Source organism: Apaloderma vittatum, unplaced genomic scaffold (assembly GCF_000703405.1).
Source record: "Apaloderma vittatum isolate BGI_N311 unplaced genomic scaffold, ASM70340v1 scaffold31582, whole genome shotgun sequence".
NCBI lineage: Eukaryota > Metazoa > Chordata > Aves > Trogoniformes > Trogonidae > Apaloderma > Apaloderma vittatum.
In genome coordinates this window covers 921-26,646 of record NW_009704625.1, presented here as the reverse complement: position 1 = coordinate 26,646, position 25,726 = coordinate 921, and the positions used below count along the sequence as shown (strand labels likewise).

At 37.0% G+C, this 25,726-nt stretch overlaps 1 protein-coding gene across 1 annotated transcript; it reads right to left on the bottom strand.

Moving 5' to 3' along the window:
- Nucleotides 1–5: 5 nt before the first annotated feature.
- On the bottom strand, nt 6–24,954 carry LOC104270683 (A-kinase anchor protein 7 isoform gamma-like). The gene is made up of 6 exons (XM_009865114.1): nt 24,810–24,954; nt 23,665–23,810; nt 18,601–18,737; nt 13,281–13,441; nt 537–646; nt 6–77 (listed from the first exon to the last, which is right to left on the bottom strand). The coding sequence occupies exons 1-6, from the start codon at nt 24,856–24,858 to the stop codon at nt 6–8; spliced, it is 675 nt and encodes a 224-aa protein (XP_009863416.1). The 5' UTR covers nt 24,859–24,954.
- Between the last annotated feature and the right edge of the window lie 772 nt (nt 24,955–25,726).

The window sequence follows — 25,726 nt, the reverse complement described above, 5'->3', positions numbered from 1 at the left end:
TTTTGTCAAAAAAGCTGATAAATAGGCAAGAAAGAAGTGCCTGCAAGACGGAATATAGAACGTGTTTCATTGTTAATCTGAAATTCGTCAAAGCACATTCAATAGAAGGAACTGGCAGTCTGCCTATAATGCATAATCCAAATATAAATTCCATTATTTAATTGCTTATTTTCTCCTATACAGTAACAAAACAAAACTATCCAAACAAACTACATGCATATAATCTACATCCTAATAATAATTCTGTAACTTTGAACAAGTACTCTCATCCTTTGGTCTTGTCTAGTTTCATAAAAGAGAATAGAGCATGATATTACTGTACTGAGAATATCAAGACAGCTAACTTAAAGAACAGGACAGGACTACTTGACATGGTAGATGTACTCGTTACTTTTTCTAAATCAGTATTGTGAAGTCTTACTTCTTCAGCTGGTTACAAAATAGGAAGTTTGATGCTCTAGCATAAGCAACTCCTCTGTTCGTCTCCCAGTTAAACTTTCTAGGTTGTTGCTGAGCTGTAAGAAATGTGAGCTCACCTGTTTACGTAGTTGCATTGATTTGGACAACTTCATGAAGGTTAGATGTGGTTTAAAAGCTCTTCCTTCTGTCAAAATGCCCTTTTCTTGAAATATCTTCTTCACAGTCTCTGAGGGGGGAGGAAAAATGTAGAGGTACAAAGACATTACATGATAGATTGCTTAAAAATGTGCTTTCCAATGTAACAGGAGTCACAGCTGCTCCACATGGAAGAAACACGATGATGAGTACTAAAAGGCAGAAAGATTTCTAGTTAGCTTCAAAGGTACAGATTATTTCATGTGAAGATAGTCTTATATTTGCATTTGGCTTTACTAAAATAATGGCAGTTTGAAAGCTGCCTATATTGTCTGCTTTTGCTGTCAAAGCAGGAACTTTACCTTAGAACTGCTCAGGAGCTACTCCCACTGGATGGTTTGAAAACTTCATGAGCAACTCTATTGCACTGACCTAGTTTACTATTTCCCAACTTGTCTGATCAATGTACCATGTCACTTCTTGGAAATAAATTTCAGCATTATTTTTGAGTTATGTTCTGTATTTCTTTTAGCCTAATGCTTTACATGAGAAATCTGTTATAATTTTGAAAAAAAACCCCACAACATAAAATTGATAAAACCTGTGGCAAAAATAACACAAGTAAGTAGAATATTTCCATTACTGAAAAACAGAAAAACTGCAGAACCTTTCTTTATTCCTTTGCAAATACAACTTTCATTTTTTCACTAGCTGTAGGCCTAGCTGACTCATACCAACCTTGAACTAAACTCAAAATAGGGGAAAAAAAATCGATCCTTTCACATTAATTTTATCAACCCTTACCATAACAATGTATTTGCATTTAAGTCTATTATTTATTGGCTTGATACTTCAATAGTAACAAAATGATCCAGTGCTTTATTCTCCCACCTAGAAGATGCGTTATACTGAGAAGCGAACTTATTACACCATTTTTTTTTGTTTTCTATAGTAACTATTTAAGTGAGCTACTTGGAAATGACGCTTCAGAAGAGATTTTACAAGTTTCATAGAATCATGGAATGGTTTGGGTTGGAAGTGACTTTAAAGATTGTCTAGTTCCAGCCCCCTGCCATGGGCAGGGACACCTCCCACTAGATCAGGTTGCTCAAAGACCCATCCAGCCTGGCCTTGAACACTTCCAGGGAGGGGGCAGTCACAGCTTTGTCTGGGCAACCTGTTCCAGTTTCTCACCATGCTCACAGAAAAGAATTTCTTCCTTATATCTAATCTAAATCTACTCCCTTTCAGTTTGAAACCATTACCCCTCTTTCTATCACTACACTTCCTGACAAGAGCCCCTCCTGTAGGCCCCCTTCAGGTACTAGAAGGCCACTATAAGGTGTTCCCTAAGCTGTCTCTTCTCCAGGCTGAACAGCCCCAACTCTCTCAGCCTGTCCCCAAAAGGGAGGTGCTCCAGCCCCCTGATCACCTTTACAGCCCTTCCCTAGACCTGCTCAAGCAGGTCCATGTTTTTCTTATGCTGAGGGCATTACTTTGCGACAGAAAGTTCTAGAAGAACCCCAGAGTATTCACTTGGAAGCTGGAGATCAAAATTCACTTCTCTTTCTTTCCTGCATATTATTTATAACCTTAGGCTCCATAGTCTATGCAGAATTTGTTATTTTGAAGGAAGTCAAACAAATCAAAGAGCCAAATGCCATTTCTTGAATATGCCCACTTGAAAATTCTCTTTCAATCTTCACGCCCCACTTTTAAGATGCTGATGCATTTTACAAAAAAGAATTAGCCCAACTTTTTATTCTGACAGCATAATGAAAGGACAACCAGATTAAAACTTGTGAAGCATTACACAGTGGTAACATAGGTCATATTACTATGGCAGATGCTGAAAATATCCTACCACAATGGCTGAGGTGGAAAGGGACCTCCAGAGGTCATCTGGTTCAACCTCCCTGCTAAAACGGGGCCACCTAGGGCTGGTTGCCCAGGACTATGTCTGGATGGCTTTTGTGCATCTCCAAGGATGGAAACTCCACAACCTCCCTGGGCAAACTATGCCAGTGCTCGGTCACTCTCACTGTAAAAACTATTTCTTGATATTCAAGGGACTCCCCTCTGTTTCAGTTTGTGCCCATTCTCTTTCTCCCCGCTTTGCCCCGTGTATGTATATATGTGTAAAGAAGCATAAGTGCTTTATAGAGCTGTAGATCTATGTATCTAAATCTATACAGTTATAGATCTAGATCTACAGACTTACTATATATGTATAGTTACAGCTATGTATCTATACACAACTACAGCTTACCTATTTCTATTATTTTAAATTGTGTCTGTGGGAAACTTTTCTAAATTTACATTGAATCCTTGCTAAGCCATTGTGCAGCTGTGCACACAAATGCTGCTGAACAGCAGATTAACATATCAAAACAGAAGACTACAAACATTTGCTGCTTCTTCAAACTGAGGTACGGAAATTCAAATTAAGTCATTTAGTTATGGTGTGCATATATTTCCTTCCGTGCATCCAACATCCTTCTTATTTTCTGATGTTAGTAAGGTAGTAAAATGTTACATTTATTTAAAACTGAAATTGTCTGTAACAAAGCCATTTTCTGGTTCTTGTGTTTGATTCTCCGAACTGCATCATCTGGGGTCTCGTTGACTTTGGTGTTCCAGCAAAGGATTAGTCTTATCAAAATTAAGTTTACAGCACACTATGATATTCTGACTCAGTCATGTGGATTGTAGTCTTCTTTCTCCCCTAAAAGCTCAAATGCTTTCTGCCATCACATCTTATGCCAAGCCCTGTCTCATCCCCTCCTGTGCAATTAAGATCTGTGCTGGTGAAGATTTGCACCTCTAAGGGTGTCCCATAACCCCAGTAAGGGCTTAGTGTCAGACCAGTGGTTTGCCAATGTGCACCTGATCACAGGATTTTAAACTCAGTGTTTTCAGCAGCACAGACTGACCCTATGGCACTATAAACATATGTTCCAGTGGGACAGTAGCGCATCCACACTTTACACTGTTGAACAGCAACCACATGGCCTCGCATGTCTTCGTTCTGTGATAAATAGTTTTGTTCAGTATCTGCTTCCACTACGTATCTTCCTAAACTCATCTTGTTTCATACCTGGCAATTCCAATCAAGAAAAAAATATAATGTAAACGTGTATCAGAGGAAAAAAAGCATAACTTCAGAGAAAGATTTTGGGTTTAAATTTAATAGATTTACATGCATGTATATATGTGTCCACAACCAGTCTCAGGGTTACCAGACTTCTAATACAGCTTTGCCATGGAAGACTTATCAAACATCACAGGCTCAAGAGACAGGCCACACCCACTGGCACTAGAGACAGCCCCAGTTCTGCAGTATTTGACACTTAGTCAAAGTGTGACATTTACTGGTTAAGGTGACTTACAATCATCACAGGCACAAGGTCTCCTTCAAAGATAATCAAAACAGAAAGAAATCTGAGTACATGAATGGGAGGGGAAGAAACAAAGGTACATGTTTTTCTGAGAGCACAAGAAGATTAAAAGATAATATTAATATCCATGCAGGTCTTTGAAGTGGTCACAAGAAGGGTTTTTAAAGAAAACAGTAAGGAAGCATGTATGCTGTGGGCAAGAGAAAGTTCCAGGCTTATGAGGCAGCATGAAAGCGAACTTGAAGACTGAGCAAATACACGAAGGTTAAGGTTTATGATGGGAATTGCCTGAACTGAAAGAAACTAGAGGCTAGTGAGAAGAATCATAAACAGACAATGCCCATTGGTCTCAACAAATGAAGATCTGCCATCTCTCCCCCAGGCATCAACATTACTAGCTAGACTGAAAAATCAAACAAGATCTGTGTTTTCCCCTATTAGTCTCAGACTGACCAATGTTTGTAGCTTCAAAGTATACCCTGGAAAAGTTAAAGCTATTTTTACAAACCCAGTGATTTCCTGGAACAAATTTTTGGACAGCTTTCAGACCATCTTTCATGGAATTTGAAGTACTCTGCAATGCCATTTTGTACCTTATTTTTATAATGTCAAAATTACTGAAGTCATCAGCCTCTCTTACATTGGATGCAGCTGAAGCCATTAGACAACTGTCTCCTCATAATTAGACTTGAAATGTGATATATGAAACATACTCAGATTCACTATATACTGGAAAGGCTCAAAAATTCAACAGCTAGATCCACACAGAATTGCTCACAGAACTGCACATTGAGCCATATTGTCTAATAAAGATGGCCATCTTCTTTTCCAAGATTTCATTAGGGATGAAAAACTGTTACATATGTATATTTTCTTCCAGTCTATTTATTTCTATTTGTCCCTAAATCATGCCCCCTCAATTAAAAGGTTTAGAATTTAGAAACGGCATTCTGTGTCTTTATTGAACTTTTTTTTGCCTTCACACTTGGAGCCGACGAAAAGGTAAGCATAGATAACTTGCAATTATAACTATCATGTAAAGCCATGTTAAAATTTTTAAGTTCTCAGTTCTTTTTTAAGAGTACTCTGTTGACTACCAGTTAACAGAAGTTTGGGGTTTACAAATCAGCTTTTCTTGACATCCTTTCTTAACAGCACTGAGAATAGTGCACTTGCAAAGCCTTACAAGACCTAATTTCCAAGCCAATGAAGCATTCTAAAGGATCTATTTCAGATGGTAATGTTTATCATGATCTCAACTATATGTTACCAGAGGTGAGCACCATGAGTTGAAAAAAATTATTTTGGATATCGTGTTATGTTTCGAATATATAATCAAAGACTGCATCAAGCACCAGTCTCTCTTCCATCAAGACCATTACGAAGGACAGCATCAGCCTGAGGAGTGTCCCTGGCTGCTGCCTGACAAAATCTACTGACTCCTGAACACCTCAGCAATCCCTGATCTCTGATGAAAAAAAAGAGTGGCTAAACCAGGGTCAGTCACTGCCTCAGGCGCTGGTGATTTTTATCGCCAGGGTGTAAGAAAACGAAAAGCCTTGCTTCTCATCTCTCTATATGAAAAGGGGCTATTTTTTCTCCCCATTAGTAGCTTTGTCCTGCAAATAGTCAGCTTTATACTGTGCCAAAATGTAAAGCAGAATCAAGCCAATTTCTCAATGGTTCTTCCACTGCTACCTGGTTATATATTACTGGAGCTTTTCTACAGTGAGTTGTCACTGTGCCACACCACTATCACGCACGACTGAGCTGTATGGTTATTACAAACACATGCTAGCAGTATGTGCGAGTTGTTCTGTTTCTCTACATTGCCATACAGGTACACAGAAAAATGAGCTCATTTGTAAAGTAGGAATCCAGGAGCAGCTGGACCAAGCAATCTCCACTTTGAGCACAGATGCCAAGATGTAAGGTAAGTCTTACAAGACAAACAATTATAATGTGAAGGCTCAGAAGTGCTAGATTGAAATAGAAACCTAGGTAGGACTTCTTGATGAAATTCTTCTTTTACTGGCTTTAATTCCTTCCAATACTTCCTAAATTTTTGTAACAATCACAAAAAGAAGTAGGTGAGAAAACCTACTTTTAAACCACAAAAAAATCTTACTGCTTTGTTTTATTATCAGAGTTATTGTTATTCAGTGTTTGACAGCACAATATGAAGAAGAATGTAAATTAAAATCTAAAAGCATTTAAGCAAAGATGAAAATCTGTAAGTATCTAAAAGCAGAGAACCATACTTTACATTTTTAGCATTAAGGAACAAACGTGGCGATTACTAAGGGGTGTTTTAGAGGAACAAAGGCAATGAACGTAGGGAACAGCACGTCCAGTTTCATTAAATAATACAGCAGTGCTCAGTAGCCTTTAACCAGATCATTGGATGCTGTACAGAGGGATGTCAACAAAAACATCTCATAATAATCAGCCAAGGAGATACTAAATGGCAGATTTGGAGCCAGCCATGCTCATGGTTAGTTTGTTCTATATATGTCATATACACAACTACAGTGAGAATAAAGACCATAATAAACAACCAGGTGCAAAGATAAAATACTATGACAAACTCAAGATGTTTCAATCTCTGTACTAACCGAATAAATTCCTGGCAACAATTTAAAACTTTGCTTCCAGTTCCACCTGACTACACAGCAGCAAAGTAGAGAATATGTGGTCTGTAAATGCCAAAATTCTCTTGTAAGATCTACTTTCTCCTTGCCTTACAAACAAATCCTCTACTTACTCCTGCTATCTGGACTTCCTTTCTATTTAACCTTTATTCTTCCCCTTGTATCTGCCCTCTCTGTACCTTGCTAAAAATGCCATTATAGAGCCAAATCACATTTTCCTTAGTAAATTCAAAGTCTGACACCTTCCACACAGCTCATTATAATTTTAAGACCCTGGGTGAAAAGCCGTAGAGTCAAAGGGCAGACAAGAGCCTACAATATAGCACTCCAAAGCCATGCCTCAACCTATTGCTCTCGCGTTATCTACTTTAGCCTCTTCTACTTGTCACGTGATACACAAAAAAGAGATTTGGCAATAGCACAGCATTTAATATTCCTATGCAACAAAAAAATGCTGAGCTTCTGGCCAAAGTGTATTTAATAACTATTACCTACTAGGAGCAAAAACTCACAGAATTAACTGGTGTTACACTAGGCTGTAATGGTCACGGTTCATTTTCACCGAAGTATTTGCCTCCATTGTCAGCATTTGTCTAGTCAAAATGAAGAAAACCGTCAAGTAGCACAAAGCTGGATTGAAGAAGGCTGCACATAGAAAACTTCCCATGAGCCATGCTCAGGTTTATTGGAATCAGTCCTTCATGTAAGAAATCACTATGAGAAGGGAGATGTCTTGACTCTTGTAATAGAATCAACAGAAGAATCATCAGAGGGGCAGGGGTCTGCTGGTTATATTCATTACACTATATATATATATATATATATTTGCTGACGTAGACAATTATACTCTTGAGACAGCTGAACATTGCCACTTCCACCTTTAGAGTTTGCTTCTCCTCTTGCTGTGGATGTGCCAGGTTTCTACAGCCCAGTACAGTTCTGCTACACGCATTAGTAGGAACTAGAACTAATGGACTAGAAGAAAATCTAGTATGTCACAGCAGCACATTTTCAATGCAACAGTTAGGGATTTGACTAGCAGCTTTTTGTTCACTTCGTACAAATCAGTTACTTTAATGGAAAATTACAGCAGTTTTGAGTTCTCAGTTGTTGCATCATGTGAAATGACTTAAGAGTAACTGACAAGAGGCAAAATTCATTTATGTTTTGACGTCCCTTCCAACCCCTAACATTCTGTGATTCTGAGATTCTGTGATGTTAGCTTCAGCCATCTGGAACTAAAGTGAACTAAATTAACTGGATTAAACTATTTCCCTAGGCTCTCTGAAGTTAGGGCAATGTAACTCACCCTCGAATAGATGCTAAATGTGTGGTTTCGTAATCTTTAAAAAAGCTCATAAACCACAATCCTTGCCAAAACAGACTGTTCCTTTCCGGCCCCATGCCTGCTACCGCTCCTGTCTTTTGTGCTGACAATCATGTAGCAGCTTTGCAGCAAACTGCACCAGCAAACAGAACAGGTTAAAAATCAGCTGGCAAAGGTAAAAAATGTTAACTTAACCACAGCTGAATCCACCATATGGCTGCACAAATTCCCAGTACAACAAAAGGGGCCAAACTGCTCTGGCATGGCAGCAATGCCAGCTTATGGTCGAGTTAAGGGTGTGATGTACCTAGAAAAGACGGGCAGTGTGACTTGCTTCCCATTTCTCTCTCTAGCACAGACTGTTAGGGAAATCAGTGAGATTAGACTTAATGTTATTTATATAAAACTAAAGTTAAAGGAAATGACTAGTTAGGTGTACTACATGCTTATCCAGTGAAATCCTAACTGCATTAAAATGTTTAACCCAACTAATCAACATTTCTTAAAAACAAAGGACAAAAAGCAAATGAAATCCATAAACAGAAGAGTAACTTTTCTGTTCATGAAATAGAAGCTCCCTCTCATGGCCAGACCGTAACATGCACCATTCACACATAAAACCAAAATCTGAATATTCACAAGGGCAAAACCAAGTTTCACTTATTTGCTTTTATCGGCTTCAAACAGCATTTACAGTATAATTTTCAAAATTAAAACCAAACTCAAACTATCCATTACCTTTTCCAAATTCACTTAGTTCTTCACATGTTCTGTAGCGTAGCAAAGCCAAAGAAATGACTTTTTAAAAAAATCACTCTAAGTGTCTATGTCACTTTTAGCTCAGCGTTTCTAAAAAGACTTGGACACAGAGTAACCAAAATACTCCTCAAAATTCTGTCATAACAGTTTTGCACTATTCATGGTAGATAATTATATTACGCTAATGCCTTTTAATGTATTGTTGGGAAATAACTAGCAAAGCATAACAAACAGAAGATCTCTATTAGCTCTGCTTTTTCCTGAACTTTTGTCTCTGGCAAACTTATATTTACATTGGCATTAGCAGATGTGCACTCACCGTTATAATGCTGTACCATACTGAGACATTATTAGTAGCAAACAGATTTCCATATAATTAATGGAACTAAATGGGCTCTTACAAGACCTTAATTTAACTCCATATATTTTCTATTGGCTGCGTTACCAATATTTCTTCTTCAGCATTCATGCAGAACACAAAATAACACATGAAGTCAAAATTCAGCTTAGAGCAGAGTAGAAACCAAACATAATCTTCAAGTAGCAAAACAGTTAATTCTGTAATAAACTAAACTTAGGTCTTGCAAAAAACCCAAAACTGCTGCAGAAGTGATCTCTGTTTACTGTTCCACGGACAACAACACTGTGATTAACATCTTGCAGGCAATATTATATATTTTTTTTTCTTTCTGCTAGCTTCAGTTTTAAAATAGCAGTTTTCTAGGGACACAAGTTATATCACAGGCAAGCTGTACTAGGAGCCAGAATAAAATTGTGACAATTAATTTCTGTCAAACGTTATCTCCTGGTTTCAGCTGGAATGAAGTTAATTTTCTTTCTAGTGGTGGTTGTGTAGTGCTTAATTGCTGGCTGGGGTTAAACCACAATACATATATAACCTCACAGCAGTATATAGGAAGAGCTGATAGCAGTCTTCACACAGATCCTGACAATAACAGCCTAGCAGAAAAGAGTTTTCAGTATTTTCTCTTGCAGTTGTCTCTCTAAAATAGTCTATTTGGGATATTATCCATAGAACAGCAATACTAGGTATAATTTTGACATACAGCCTCTTTTAAGTTAATATACAAAATGTATCACAGAAAATAAACTCAACAGCACATTTCTGCCAATATGATTCTTTACATTGGACGGTATATGGATTATATAGCCGAGAAAGCACTGCATGGTCTTTTCCCCAAAATGCACCACCTTCAGTAGGAGCTTTGGCCCTTAAAGGACTGTCTGCTAATGTTTTATAAGAACTGCATGCAAACTAAATTGTGTTGCAAGTAACTCTTTAAGTGCACTCTTAGGTTAGAGGAATTATATGTACAATATGCTTGCAGGAGTGAGAACTCCTACAACTCTCTTTTCTACCTCAGCAGTTCTGAAGAGTTCCTATGGATTCTTTTGTTTAATATTATTTCATATTCCAAACTGTACTGCCCTGAAGGACATCTGTGTAATAAATAATCTGTTTTTATCAGGTTACATATATTCTTTACAATTTAACCCAATAAAGATATGCAGAGAAGCTATTTAGTATATTTATTTTTTCCTACTCATACATGGCCTTTTAACTAATTTAATATGCAACTAAGAAAACTTTTGAAACACACTTGTATAATCTTCCATGTTACATAATTACAGACATAAAATATTTTTTCTGGCATGTGCATCAATGTAAACACTGAATTTGCTTTCATGAATTATAGGTTACCTGTTATGAAATAATATTAGCACTTCCAAGAAAGTACAAAAAGATACTCTGAATTCAGCAGCAATTCAGAAGTTACTGTTATGACAGTCACTAAGAAATGTTACGATAGCTTATCGTGAAATCATACCCATTAAACATTTTCAGTCATTTTACCATTTTCTTCTGGTAACATTCAGCTCTCTACCCTGTTTCAGAATGAAATCCAGATGAAACAAACATACTGTATACATCTAGAGACAGAACGACAGGCCTAAGGCCAAGAAAAGATCCACTGGGTTGGCAAAAGTAAGCACTGAAATAAGAAACATCTTTACCAAACAGCAGTGTTAAGTGAAAATAATAATATACAGCTGTAGTTCTAGTATAAGCAAAGCACGCTGACGAGTGAGTAGCAGTAATCTGCATTTTACAAAGAAAACGCAGACTTCCTCGTTTGCTAAATTTGGTTGTACTATGAGTTTGTCTACTAGGGAGGCCTGCCAAACTGAAAAACAAAGGTCACAACTTGACGCCATCTTTAATTGTCTAATTCTAATCAAAATCTGGTTCGCTAGTCTAAGGTGTGTAGAAAATCACTCATACAAACTCTTTAATTTCGTGTAGTTAAAAGGTATCTGGTTCTCCATGTCTAGCAACTTTCACAAGCATGGCAGCTGCATCCACCCTGATAAAGGCTGAAACTTCTTAGCTGCTGAAAGGAAAAAGAGTTAAAACACAGAGCCACTGTGGCCACCGAGGGATAGGAAAGGCAAGGCCCTACAGCTGACAGACAAGGCCCTCAGCCAATGAAACGCCTTAGCCAAGAGAAGTTTCTAGACCACCACCTGTATCAGACCAGGGATCAGATTTGATTGAGGTGTAAATGCAGCCCTGTAAGAAGGCAAATGGTGCCAGTCCGTCTGCAGTGGGGCTGGGATGCTGCCCAAGGAAACAGCTTCAAAGGCTGATGAGCGATATGTGTGGTTTGGGTCATCATCCCTAAGACTTAAGCTTAAGTCGGCTGTGTGGTATTAGTTCCGTCTGACAGACATCCAGATCTGTAGCTTACCGTTTGCTGGAGTGCTGAACGACTTTTTAGTAGAATAAATCTCATATAAAGTACCTGCCTCATTTATTTTGAGAGACCATGAGACCACAAGATATATTGAAAGGGAATAGTTTATGAATTATCTCACTGTTTATAAAACAGCATACAATATTCTGTTACCTTTAGAAGAAATTTACAGACAAACTCAAAGACAAGGATGAGGAAAAAGAACTGAAGAAATACTCAGGAGATTCAATCTTTGAAATAATTATGGGATTATTTGAAAACTGAAGCCTCACTGGCACTGTAAGAACAGTTCAATTTCTACCACACTGAATATTAGAAGTACTTCTCTATTAAATACTGCTTAAAATAATAATGTGTTGCCCAATAACAGCATAAGCAATTTGGAAAGATAAAGAGCTGTCTTCTGTTCAACCTTTCTTTAAAACATAAGTTAAAAAATACTAAACATTTTCTAAAGGCACTTCAGAAATTAAACTAATTAATTGCTAGAGAAAGTATTGTATTAATAAAGGCTTTTTTTCCATTTTTTCCTCTGTCCTAGGCTGCAAAGAGGAGCATGACAGCAGCAGTCTTTGCTACTCTACAAAATGTCCTATATGGGTTACTGCACTATTAAAAAATGGTGTGACCTCACATTCCTCAGAGCACAAAAGATAATTCATCAATACTGAAAAACTCTTTTAAAGGGTCTTTCCAAGGAATAGTTGGAATTGCTGGGATAGTTTTAAAGGACACCAATGAATTACAGACAATACTGTTCTCTGAGAATTTTTATTTAATATCTGTAAACAACATAGCTTAAGTATAGACTCATAGACAGATTAAAAACTCCACTCTGTTTTTGTCTAGGTATCAACTGCTTTTTCTCAACTGATGTACTCCTTTTAATTTATTTATTTATTCCTACTGCCCTGAACTGTATCTTTTGATGCATTTTATCCGACTCGCAAAGGCAGCGGCCTTAGCTCCACTCTTAAGACAGAACTCAGACTTTTGCTCTTGAAACTAACATGTGGGTGCACGTGCATACCATCACGTACCTGCCACATCTTTCAGTTACTTCCTAATTGCTAAAGGAAGGCAATTAACATTGAACAAGCCACAGACTGATTCCACAACGGCTCAAAAAAAAAAAAATCTGGCTAAAGCAGCATGGAATGCTTTGGTGGGTGAGTCATGTACTTGTCCTGAATGCCCCCTATGCTCCGGGTCCAGATATTATTTTATACATATATGGAATATATTACACATATATGTGTGTATATATGCACTTATACACGTGGGAGTGGTAAGCTGGAGCTAATTCACTGAGATTTAAGACTGATGTGTATAACATACAGGACACACAAAACTTAAGGACTCCTCAGACCATGGAAGAGGAGAAAATGTCACTGTCTCTCAATGCCCTACACAGCTCTCGAAGAGAACTATGTAACTTTGCAAGTCAGCTAAAAGGCAGAGATAGTTCTTGAGGTCAGTAAGTATGAATTTACAAACTGAAAGGGGTAGAAGTGTCAGCTAAGAAACAGCAGAAAGTACTTGGACAAAAACAAGGCCGAATGGAGTCTTTATATTCATCTACAAACCTGCACTACATTTTTTACACATACTGAATTAAAAGATATCAGACAACAATACTGCCTGTAATTCATTAATATCCTTTTGAAGCATGCTGGGAAATTTAGGTACCCTTTGCAGTTTTTAGAAGTAAATTAATGTTGACTAAATTAGCACCATCTTATCTTTGTGCTCCGTTCTCATCTAAGTTGTCAAAAAGTCTTTAAAGCACTTAAACTAGATTGACAAGTTGTACCTGCTATTTCTGTAAGTAGAGCTGTATGATCGTTTTCTGCCAACTTCACAAATCCAACTTCATTTTTGAAGTGATCAATTCCTTGAAAAGACAAATCCACAGTTTTTCCTTTGAGGATATCTTGTACAAAATCTTTGCTGTCTGAAAGAGCACCAACTGCTCTGTCAAGAGGAAAGAAAATACCTGTATGAAAGTCAAATATTGCTATTAATCTTTGTATCCAAAAATCTCACAAAGATTTATTAGTATAAATTAGTATCAACTCAGGTACTTTTGCATTACTTCCTATCAATACACTCAGTATTATTATTACCATTTTATAAAGGTAAACTGGTCCATATATCCTGCTGTAAAACCACAGAAATAATAAGGTGGACCTAGCAGCAGGTGTAATTCCTCAAAAGAGTTTCTCAGTCCTCAGATGACTAAATATTAAGATGATAGTATCTCTATTGTTCTGTGCATCCCATTTAAATAAGACGCTTACTAGGAAGCATTTGGCTTTTCACTCTTAATTAATTTTTTTCATCTCATAGCTCAACTGAACACTCTAAGACTCTCCTTCATTCAGAGTTACTACAGAGTATTACTTGGTATTACAAACAGACGTTAATGACATTATATACATAAAATGATAAAATTACACATCAATTACTATTCAGCTCATTGAGAACTGTTATTAAAAGAAGTACTATCTAAATTGATGCTTACTTTCTTTAAGAGATAAGTAGCATGCACACATAATCTACATTTAAGAAACGGAAGCCTGGTAACTTTTAATAATCATTTTGATTAGCTACATGAAGTGCATGTATGATTACATGAAATATTTGGGTTGACCTGCCCTTAAAGCAATTCATGTGCTAAACAAAGGCTACATAAACACTATTAGTGTCTTCTAAAAGACCTCCCCCATTCTAAGAGTTTTTAGTTCTAGTCAATGAAAGTGAATTGAAACTTTCACTAAACTGATGCTGACTTTAGGAACGCTAGATGGCAGTAACAGGTTAAAAACGCTCAATAGAGTTCATTTTATTTTACATGCTAGCCAAATGAGAGCCATCTCTATGGCTCAAGTAGGCTAACTTATATTCTTATTATATTCTATGTATCTCACGTAGGCTAAATTATATTCTTAAATCTGTACAAACAATTCTACACTCTTCCCTTGTGTTTAACAAGATGGACTCTTGATGAGAACTAGGCATTTAACTAAAACAGAGGCCAGGTTAAGAAAGATGTTAAGGTTGACTACATGTCAAGATATCCTTGAGTGATACAGTCCTCCCGAGTTGTTTTGTTTGTTTGTTTGGGTTTTTTTATATAAGGCTTTAATCTACAACCCAGAAGTACTTTAGCTCCTATATAATCACTTTAAACAACAATGCTATTACGTGTTCCTTGGCAAAGATAACAGTCTCTGCCACTTACCTACCCTTCTATCATTATTAGACAAACCTGTTCCTTTGTCTTCCATGTGTGCTATACTTTAAGAACTTGCAAAACCACCATCTACATCTGATTATACCTGTCAGATTACTTCACAGGTAATTCTCCATATTTATTTACCAGCAGGAACCTGAAAAGTTTTCCAAAACAAGTGCAGATATTTCAAATACAGTTTCAAAGACTGCAGTGGGCTTTCAGGTAGTGAGTCATGCATGTATCTAAAACCCACCTCTGGACTTCTTAGAATCATGAAATCATCTTGCACCTGAGCTCTAGGACACAGAATCGTGGAGAGCTCTGTTCCCCAGCTGAACTAAGATTCGTATTTCCATACCATATATAGGGTGCGCTGCAGAACTCACTGACTAGCTTGACTCTACCTAACGAGGTCTACGAAAGGTCAATTCAAACAGCGCAGTGTGTTTTCAGTTTAGCACTGCATCACTGAAGATTTGGTTCTAATTTTTCTTTTTATAAACATCTTGTAAACACTCAAATATTTAGCAAAACAGTTATCTCACTCGAGCATATTTTGTATTTTCATATTTTGTCAATCACTTTATAATGTCTAACAATTGCTTTGTAAGAATAATGCACAAGGACAAACATTTCCACTGAGGTGAACAGCAAAAACCACAACAGTGGTATTTTCTTGTTATTCCATACCAATCTCGAAGTGTAGTTATACTCAGTGCAAGCAACTGACAGGGAGACCAAAGAGTTTACAAGCATTTTGCTCCAAAGTAGAGAAAGAAGGTTAAAAAAAAAAAAATTAAGCAGCACATTCTAAGTGAATACAAACTAGAATTATAGAAGCAGTGCCTGTTTTATTCCTATATCGTTGTAATGTAAATATTACACCACTTAAAATTGCCGTCATGTCTTTTTAGAAATTTCTGAATTTTTAGTTTTGATTACGCGCTAGAAAAAATCAACCTTACAAAAAATAAAAGAAGCCAAACAATCCTTTCAGCTCTCCTAACAAAAAGGCTAGACTCACATAATCTTTGACAGATAACATGGAAGAAGCACTTGACAATATAGTCTGGTAATGAAGGCATGTAATGCGAAGGCAGGCAGCCTGGTTTCTAGTACCTGATCCCCTGACTATGCGTACCATTAACATGGACTAGAACTCCCTTGTTTGAAGGAGTGCTGCCCTGACTCTTGCTTGCTTGCTTCATGTTTTTTAAAAATCTCACGTTCTTGATTTCATACAGTTGTACAAAATGAGATGTAAAGCGCATTCACGAAGGCAAGACCACAGCCAATCAGTTTGGAAACACACATGGGAACTGCAAGTCTGGATTCCCTTAGAAAGAGCGGCCTAGGATACAGATCTTGAAAGCTGCATGTACCGAAATACCATACAAAGGGCTTTGTGCTAAATTGAATGTTATGTTTAGCAGATTCTTATCACGCATTTTGACTTCAAATAGCATTCAACACATTTCATTTCTGTATAGACAGAGGCACTATTGTGCAAACACAGTAGAAAAATTGTAGATATCTAAGAAACTTAATGGATCCAGACCTAAGGATCTAAGACCTCTCAGATGCCCAGTTGACTAGGCTGCACTTTGAGGGATTACTTTCACCCTGCATCACACATAAGTTCTTTTGCCAGCCTGGATCTGTTTCTTTCCATTAACATGGTATCAAAAATTGGTGAAGAAACTAAAAATCAATTTTTTATTCTTCCAAGGTCTCCCAAAAGATTAAACAGAAAACATCAGTAATGCAAAAAAAAAAGAAAAAAAATATCCCATATGATAGAATATGCTAGATACCTGTAGGAGGCATCTGGCCAGGGAAGGGGTGCCTCACTGCTGCTGACTACAGGACAGCTCCAGGGTGCCTGGACTGTGGAGTTCTGCTGGGAGAGGCAGAGAAGAACTCCGTAAGTGCATGCTTGGGTAGCAGTCGGACAGTGAGAGCTGAGAAGGAGCTCAAGGAGTAGCACAAGATGCTGAATTTGAGAATTTTTGTTTCCATATACAGTTTAGGACTCTCAAAAAATATTCACGAGGAGGCATAAATGCCTTCGAAATATCCTCTCACATTCTCTTTTTTACAAGTTCATACTTCAAAATCTTTTAAAAAAAAAACAACCTTGTGCACACAGTCAGTGGCTGTTCTCACCGATTTGCAGGTACTACCACATTTTGCTCATCAACCAGGACAGGAGCAAGCTGGTGTGCCTCTTCCAGGAGACCAAAGGTACATGGAGAGGAGAGGGAGTCCAGCAGATCTAGTATGCTTTGCTTTCCTTTCTGTTCTCTGTTCCTGATGATCTGTTTCTTTCCCTTTAGATCAGACCATTGGAGACAAGGATGCTGACAGACTTACATCCTTACAAGAGAGGTAAGAGTGTAGAGGCCTCAAGGATACAGCACTCAAGCAAACAAGTGTAAAAAACAAGGGCAACTGATTTGCATATACTGATAATAATATTTTTAGGTGTGTTAAATGTTTTAGTCAAAATACTTCTTTTTGTTAGAAGCATGCCCTTGACTACCAAATGGTTCCTGTATTTTACCTTGGATTCTCGCTTTCTTATGAGCAATCTGCACTTCAACAACAAAACCTTCTAGGTGAAAAATTATTCAACACACTCTCATTAGAAACATTATTTTGTAACTGTATTACCATAACCAAAGCAATGTCTGACTGCACTTATTCATTATTTGATCTAGATAATTTCAATACATGGACTGCATGCCTGCAGAGAAAACCAGGAAGAGATATCGCAGGGCCCTGAAAGAACTCATCTGGGGGAGCTAAAACTATGAGACTCATCTTTCACAAAATTGTAAGTATCTGCTGAATTTTGATTCATTAGCAATTCACTACAAAATTGACACATAAGCAATGGAGGATTCCCAGATGTTCATATAATGCCAGTAGACCACACATCAGCATTTTACACAATACTATGTTACAGTTACCAAAGTGTTTGCAATTCAATTCTGCAACTATAATGTGCAAATATAGATAGCGCATATGAGGCCATTGGGCACGACATCTAAATAGAAACTGTCACAAAAGTCTGTGTAAAGCGGGATTATAAAATACAATGTATGTTTTCATTTCAAGTCAAAATTACAGCTAGACAGAAATTATTATTCTGAATATTCATAAATTACAGCTGTATAGACAGACTTAGTCTGAACCACCACTGAACTTGCACATTCCAGTAGGCTTGTCAGATAGCAGTATAGCATGTGATAAACAGCAAAAATTGCTAAGAACTGCATTTTTATAAAGCAAGTAGTTTTATGTAAGATACACAATGTCACTGTATAATACATACGCCTTTCCACTACTCTTCTACCCTCTATATGATCAAGAAAATAAGCTGTATCACTGAAGCAACTAAAACATATTTCTGACAAGGCCCAATAGCCACCTCTCTTTTAGGACACTTGAATTTTGAGTATAATAAATTTTAAAATGTATAACTGAATGAGGCATTAGCTTGGAGCTAACGTTTCTTTCACTGAAGTCTTTCAGCAGCAATTACTAATTTGGCTTGTAACATTTGCTAAACTATGAAATGATGAAAATTCCCCTGTTTAATCCGTTCGGTGTCCTCTACAGCAAGACACTGTTTTAAAATAATTACTTTAGCAAACATGAGATTTGTGCATGCCAGTTCAGCACACAGCAAGAAAAATGCAAGGGAAAAATGTATACTTTGCTCAGGGTTCGTGACATACCACAAGTTATGGAAAGGACTAATATTACGAGTATCATTTTAAAAACAATGTGAATTAAACGTTCAGTAACTCTAGCAATTTAGGGCTGTGTATTGCAAAAAACAACTCCTCCAGCAAAAATGCTTGTATATACTTCAACACCAAATACCTACATGCTAATTTCTTCTTCACTGGATAAATGCATCACAAACATGGTGACATGCAACGAGCCAGGGCGAACCATTACTTTGGAAAGCCTTTGATCCTTTTGTATTATTGCATCTTGGAGAGCCTGAACGCTGCCAGTAATCTGGGAAGACAGACACAGAAACAACAGTCAGCCATTGCAATTACTGTATCCCTCCATGTAAGTGAACAAGAAAGCGCCCAAACTGTAATCAAACACTTATGTACAAACCATTCTAGCAGAAGAAAGTTTTATCCTCTGACAAAGCTGTGCTAATTGACCCCAGTAAACCCAAAGTGGGCATGAATGGAGTGATTAACAGATAACTGGACACTTCCCATCACATTTAATAGGAGTTTGCTTCCATAAGTATGATAAATTCCTGGAGCAGATTAAGATCATCCAGTTTTACACCACCAGTAATCCAAATAAAGGGCTGGCCCCACTTTGCTAAACTTGTATGTTGCTATGTGCAGACGAGCGTCTGGAAAAAGAAAAAGAGATCTTCACAGGGTGGGGCACAAACAAAACAGCAATATTTGGTAAATAATTTGCAAAGATATCCAATTGACAGTTCTGACTATATTGTCCAATAGACAGATAAAAATGATCAGCAGGCTGGAACGCCTTTCCTACGAAGACAGTCTGAGAGAGTTGGGGTTGTTCAGCCTGGAGAAGAGAAGGCTCCGAGGACACCTTATAGCAGTCTTTCAGTACTTAAAGGTACTCTGTAAGAAAGATGAGGACAATATTTTTAGCAGGGCCTGTTGCAGCAGGACAAGGGACAATGGTTTTAAACTAAAGAGGGTAGATTTAGACTGGATATAAGGAGTAGGTTTTTTACAAGGGTGGTAAAACCAGAACAGGTTGCCCAGGGAGGTGGTGGAGGCCCCATCCCTGGGGCCTACAATTCTATTCCGTAATTTATATAGGCTCTTCCAACACATTTTAATGAATTTCCACAAAACATACAGCTGTAACTTCATCAGTCTTTTGAATTATTTCAATTACATTTTCTTAAATGAAAATTACTTGTATGGTTATACAACTGTGATTGCCATTATGACAGTTGTATTGCAGTGATTTAAAAATAAACAAAAACAAAACACACACACCGAGACAAAAACACCTGCAACAATTATTGAATATACTAGTGGCAATTAAATCCAATAACCTTGACCATCTGACAAAGTGAGTTATTTCTTAAAGGAAAGAAAACAAAGACATTACAGACAAATCAGCTTTGGAACATAAAGTCTAAAAGAAGCATATAAAAAACTTCAATCTGATTTCTTTTTAAATTTTAAACTCAGTGGTGAACACTTCACAAATAAACTGTATATATTGACTTTTATAATGTAAGTACAAGCAGCTCCATGCATAAGTTTTACCTAATGTGAATAGATATCCAGTAGTGCTATATAAATAAAACCATATTTTAACTGAAAGGAACCAACTCTAGGGAGGGTGGGGAGGAGGAAGGAAGGTAAAAGCCATTTGCCAGAAAAACGTGATATGGCATCTACAAAACCACAAGTGTCTTAGTGTAAGACATATGAAGAACCAACAATGTGATAATAAATCATGTTGCAATAAAATCACCTTCCTTCATATGTCAGAACTGATCTTATCTTAGATAAATAACACTTCTATTGTCTCAGATACAGGAGTAATTTAACCAACATTTAAATAAAAAAATGCTAAATGTAATCCCTGATAATTACAATGTATTGATTGCATAATTAAAGTTTATAAACTGAAGCAAATGCCTTTATCTCCATAAAGAAAAAAAATAAAAAAACCACTCAAAAATTAAGTCATCTATCATACAAATTACAACTTTACTCCATATTCAACTATTGCTTCTAAACTTAATTTGCATCTGAGAGCTGGCAAATAAAAGAATATCAATGTAAGTGTACAAGCCCTTCAGAATACAGAAGACAGGCAGGCAACTGTGTTGTCCCAGTGGTAAGATAGTCCTAGCTCTGAAAAAGATCAGCCAATACCCCGCATCCCCTTCCCCATCTAGTTTCCCTCTGTAGCACTTCAGAGGCCCTTCCTGCTCACATCCCAAACCACATCCACCTCCCTCCTACACCTCAGTTCCAGCTTAGGTGAGAAGCAGCACACGCTGCGGCTGATTTTCAGCTACAAGGGGTTGACTGGCCAACAAACCCGCAGATACTCGTTTGTCAGCTGGTAGGTCTAGATAAAAAAGGTAACTGCCACACTCACACTATTGTCTTCAACACAAGGATGTACTTCCAAGGCTCTCCCTTTTATGCAAGCACCAATTCCACAAAAAACGTAGGAAATTAGTACCTCCGAGATGTCCATTTTTAAATCCAAATTGGGACAACAGGTTGAACAAGCACAGCAGGTTCAAAACCCACAAAAACCCAACGGGGTTGTAACAAGGGAAACAGAGAGGCAGGCTCACACCTGTATAAACTCCAGGAGGAAACCAGGCTAAAACCCTAATGAATAACATGCCTCTGGAACGGGATTAATTGCAAAGATGGCCAGTTCCAGAGACATGCTGTTGCAAAACCCACCAGGAAAGTATGAAATGAGCTGCCATTTTGATAAAAAAAAATAGAAAGCAGACTGAGCACGTTCGCTCTGTCTGACTAAGTGACAACATTCTACACAATCTACACTATTTGAAGGAAGAAAAAAGGTTTTAAAGTATATTTTGTGAATGTCAGGAATTTATCTTCAATATGTTTTCCCAGAAATTATGTGATCAAAATGTCACACAATAGCTGTAGCATAGCTGTGCCATCACATTGCGTAATACAACTTCAGATTTTTTCCATTTTCTGCAGCAAATCCAAGGTGCAATTAACTGCTGTGTGCACTGAATTTTAATTAAGCAAACCAAGACTCTTCTTACATCTCTGTATAATTAGTTATGACCCACTGCATAAATAAAAAATTCAAAGTGCTATTTAACCTGCTATTTACATTACATTACAAAGTTTTGTTACATTTCAACTGCTAACATGTTATTTCTTTTAACCTGAGATTTCCTGACTTAACTAAAAGGAATGTCTGAAGGTAGATAATAGTCAACCATTCCCCTCTTAGATTATTTTAGAAAGTGCTACAAAATAAGGCCTCAAATACCGATTTTGAGGTCTCCTCTCCCATTACTTAAAATATTTTATTCTGAAGAGTAATAGAATAACTTAGTTTTGCTTATTGCAAGGATACTACTAGTAACTCAATATGAAGACTGTAAGCTTTAAAGATTTAACAGATTCATTATAATTATAATCATGACCAGAAGACCTTGAAAGTCTAACCTACCAAGCAATAACACATCAGATGAAACAACTTAAAAAAAATAACATAAATGAATACAACAGTAATTATCCATTTAACTATTTCTACACAAGTAATAAGGCAAAGTTCAATACAAATTCAAGATTAATGGTACACTACATTTTATTTCTGAAGACCCAAACAAAATTAAAATGAAAACAAGAAACTGTTTAATTTCCAAGAGGAACAGCTGATTAAATGTTCCACAAATGTCCCTTATTACAAAATGGTTCTCTGTGTAAAGCTTATAATACTACATAATATATGAAGAAAGAGTACTAATGCCTAACCCACTGTACTGGAATAAAATCAGATCCTCAAAATAAAGAAAGGTCTCTCATTACTAATTGAAATACTACCAGTAATTACCAGATTCCCTCTGGCTATCAAGAAACCAGGTGTCTTAAGTCTGAATTTTGGCTAATGTTGCCTGTACAAACTCCAACTTCTATTTTCTACTTTCAGAACAACTCTACATCTAAGGTAAGTATAAACAAAACTTCCTAACAAAGTCCTGGAATTCCCAAATGCTCCGAGATGTTGCTCCTTTACCTCCGCAAATGATTTAAGACTAAATACACAACATATAGAAAAGCATGCATAGTTAGGACTTTTCCACTCATCTGACCTTTCAACATAGTAACAATTGTGAACAGGAATTCTCAATTATGACATTATATAACTCCTACACTACTTTTGCACTTGTCAAATCATGGAATAGCCAGAAAGAAAAGATATTTCAGACTAAGATGGCAGAAAAGATCTTCCACAATATTCACGTCAGGCTATCCTGATCTTGTAAAACCAGCCCCTACAATCCCTTCTTCACATGGTATGTTTTGAAGAATTGAAGACTGCACTGTAATTTTCAGATCTACTTTGGTTTATTTTCATTTCAGACTCTCTTTATCTTTGACTTTCTCAGAGAACAGATAGTACAGCTACAGGATGAGTTAAGATTCACCTGAGATAGCTCCTAGTATTAAAAAATTAACCTAAATCTGGAAGTGCTGGTAAACTGTTGGCTTTAACTTTTTAAACATAATGCACCTACTTTCCTTGTTTGCAGACACAAAAAAGTATCAAAGCCACACCAAAGACATCTCACAGCTTGTAAGAAATAATTCTCATGCACCGTATAAATGAAAAAACACACGATAACTAGAAGAAACCACATTTTCTTAAAGAGCTCTCTGCACTTCTTGAATCCATACGAACATCTCAGTAAATCAATACGCTGCTTGAATTTTAAGTAAGATGATAGATTTTGCTGGAAAATTGTTAAACTACAAACTGCCTAGTTAAAACAGCAACAAATCCATATTTAAATTCCTATCAATAAGGAAAGCTAAAAACATCGCTAGGGTTTTTAAATTAAAGAGGAATGTCTTTCTTCCATTTTCTAAGAGAATATCAAGCAATACTGGAACAGTACAGGGGGGAAATTTAAGCCAGCTCCAGTCAAAATAATGTGAAATCCATAGACTGATAAACCGAATAAAAAGATAAATATTTTTGCTTTAGTCTTTTTCAGATAAATAATTTTATTCATAGAAATGTTACATTAAAAAAAAAAGTTACTCCATGAATAGGCTGCTAATGTTCCTTTTAAAACACCTGAAAAAAATATTTTGCTCAAGACCAAATACTCTTCTTATAAAGACATGCAGCTGTTGAAGTAGTTGTGGTTATACCAAATTAGCATAATAAAGAATACCACCTTTGGGTTAGTAATTGGAAGAGAAATGAAATAATTTGGCCGATACTGTTTTTTCTTTTTCTTCTTTCTCTCACTGTCTTCTTCAATTTCTCTCCCAGTAGTCCTCTTTCTTTTCTTTTCTATAGTTATTTTAGAGGCTGCATGCACTGAAGAGAAAAAAAAAACCTGCTTTCAGCATACAGACAAATCAAAACAAAGACACACTTCATATTACACCAACAAGAGATGGGCTGCAGTCAACTTATTGGAGCATCTCTTCCCAGTCATCTGATCTGCCCGTGTCCTGAACTGTCTGCTTGGGATCCTACTCCAGCCTGAATTAATGTCGTTGTACAAGTGCAATACTATTTGAACTAACAGCTACACCTCTAAGCAAGGCTTCTAAGCTGCTCACACAACACACACACCTTCCAAACTACTCTCTTTCATTTAGCCAATTCACGCTGCAGCGTAACAGGCCTACAAATTGCCTACACTTGAACACGGACACGACTTTAGAGCAAAAGGGCCAGTGTTAAGTTTCAAAAGTCCATGCATGGACTTTTTATATTTTGAAATATAATACACAATAATACATAGGATTATTAAAGAAAAAGGTTGTATTATACTAGGACTGGTCAACCTGCAGTCCAAAGATCAAATCCAGCCCAGAAGAGAAGGTAATCCAAGCCAGATCTACTCTCCACCTCTTCCTTTCATGAAGACACCTTCCAACATATTGAAAGTTTTGTGTCTGCAGCTCTTCCTTTGCACAACAAATTATTTCTCTCCCAGCATATTTCCTCAAGCCTTTGCCAACCCTCTCCCACCATGTGGCCTAACATATACCCATAAGCTGCAAGATATCCAGTTCTAGCCCTGTGGCTGAGAATGCACAAATTGGAAGACAGCTCATAAAAGACATCACATGACACAGGAGCTGTCTTTACTCTGCGACTCATTGCTGCAATGGGTCACAAAATGGTAAACCTTTAATACGGTCATGCATTCGCAGTACTACAAAGAGAGGCTCTGGATTGGATCCTGTTCACAGGAAGACTCTGTTCCATGTGCACAGCCCACCTGCACACATTAACAGGCAGGACCAAGAACTGAATCCATGATGTGTCTCTGCTTTTCAGAATACTTCTCTTTAATATACTTACTAACAAATTCATCTTCGAAATCTGTGTCGACAAACGGCATTTCTGCCATCAGAGATTCTACTGAATCAGCAGGACATGGCTCTTCTCTCTGTTGTGTCCCTTTCGTATTGTCTTTAAAGATTTGGTTTTGCTGTACATTTTCCAGCCCATCTGTAATACATTTAAAATAACACATTGTGTCTTACTTCTTTTTTATTTGAACATATAAGAGACATTATACACAAGCAATATACCAAGTATACATTTCGCTAATTATGGGCAAAGGAATACTGACATAAAACCTCCTCAGGAAAGCTGCTCTTCCTCCTTGTCAACATATCAGCAAAAACACTACAATGTTTTATGTGGAACAGCAAAAAAAGGGCATTCGGCCTTTTGTATGTCATAACTTACGGTCTTGTTCAGTTCTAACTAAACGCAATTATGTGCAAAAAAAGGGGATAATTATAACTGAGCATGAACAAATAAATTCTTCAAACATCACGTAAAGTTCACTTTAGATAACAATAATGGCATATGAAATGCAGTGCAGACAAACTTTGGCAAATGAATTCCAACACAAACACACTGAAAATGAGGCACAAAGGAGGAGGAAGGGAATCCTGCCATTCCACATGTAACAAAGAGTTCTCAGCTGACTATATCATTCAGGAATGATTATTCTATTCCTGCATCTCCCACATAGTATAGCATGTTATAGACAGCAATGATCTGAACTTCTCGTTCTAAAAACTGACTTCTAATATTTAAGCAGAGAAAGAATCAATATAAATCAAAACTCATCCTGCATGTATAAAGATATACATGAAGTTGTATCTCAGAATAATACCGCAATGACAGAATAATCTCCACTAACAAGTTTCTAAAAATGTCTTTTTCCCCCAAGAGTACTAAGTATGAGTCATTTCCTTACGTCT

Coding starts and splice junctions, on each gene's coding strand:
- LOC104270683 (XM_009865114.1), bottom strand. CDS start 24,858: ATGGCAGAAATGCCGTTTGTCGACACAGATTTCGAAGATGAATTTGTT. Junction 13,442..18,600: donor AGTGAAGAAGAAATTAGCAT/GTAGGTATTTGG, acceptor TCCTCTTGACAG/AGCAGTTGGTGCTCTTTCAG. Junction 647..13,280: donor TCTACTTACAGAAATAGCAG/GTACAACTTGTC, acceptor CTCCCCCCTCAG/AGACTGTGAAGAAGATATTT.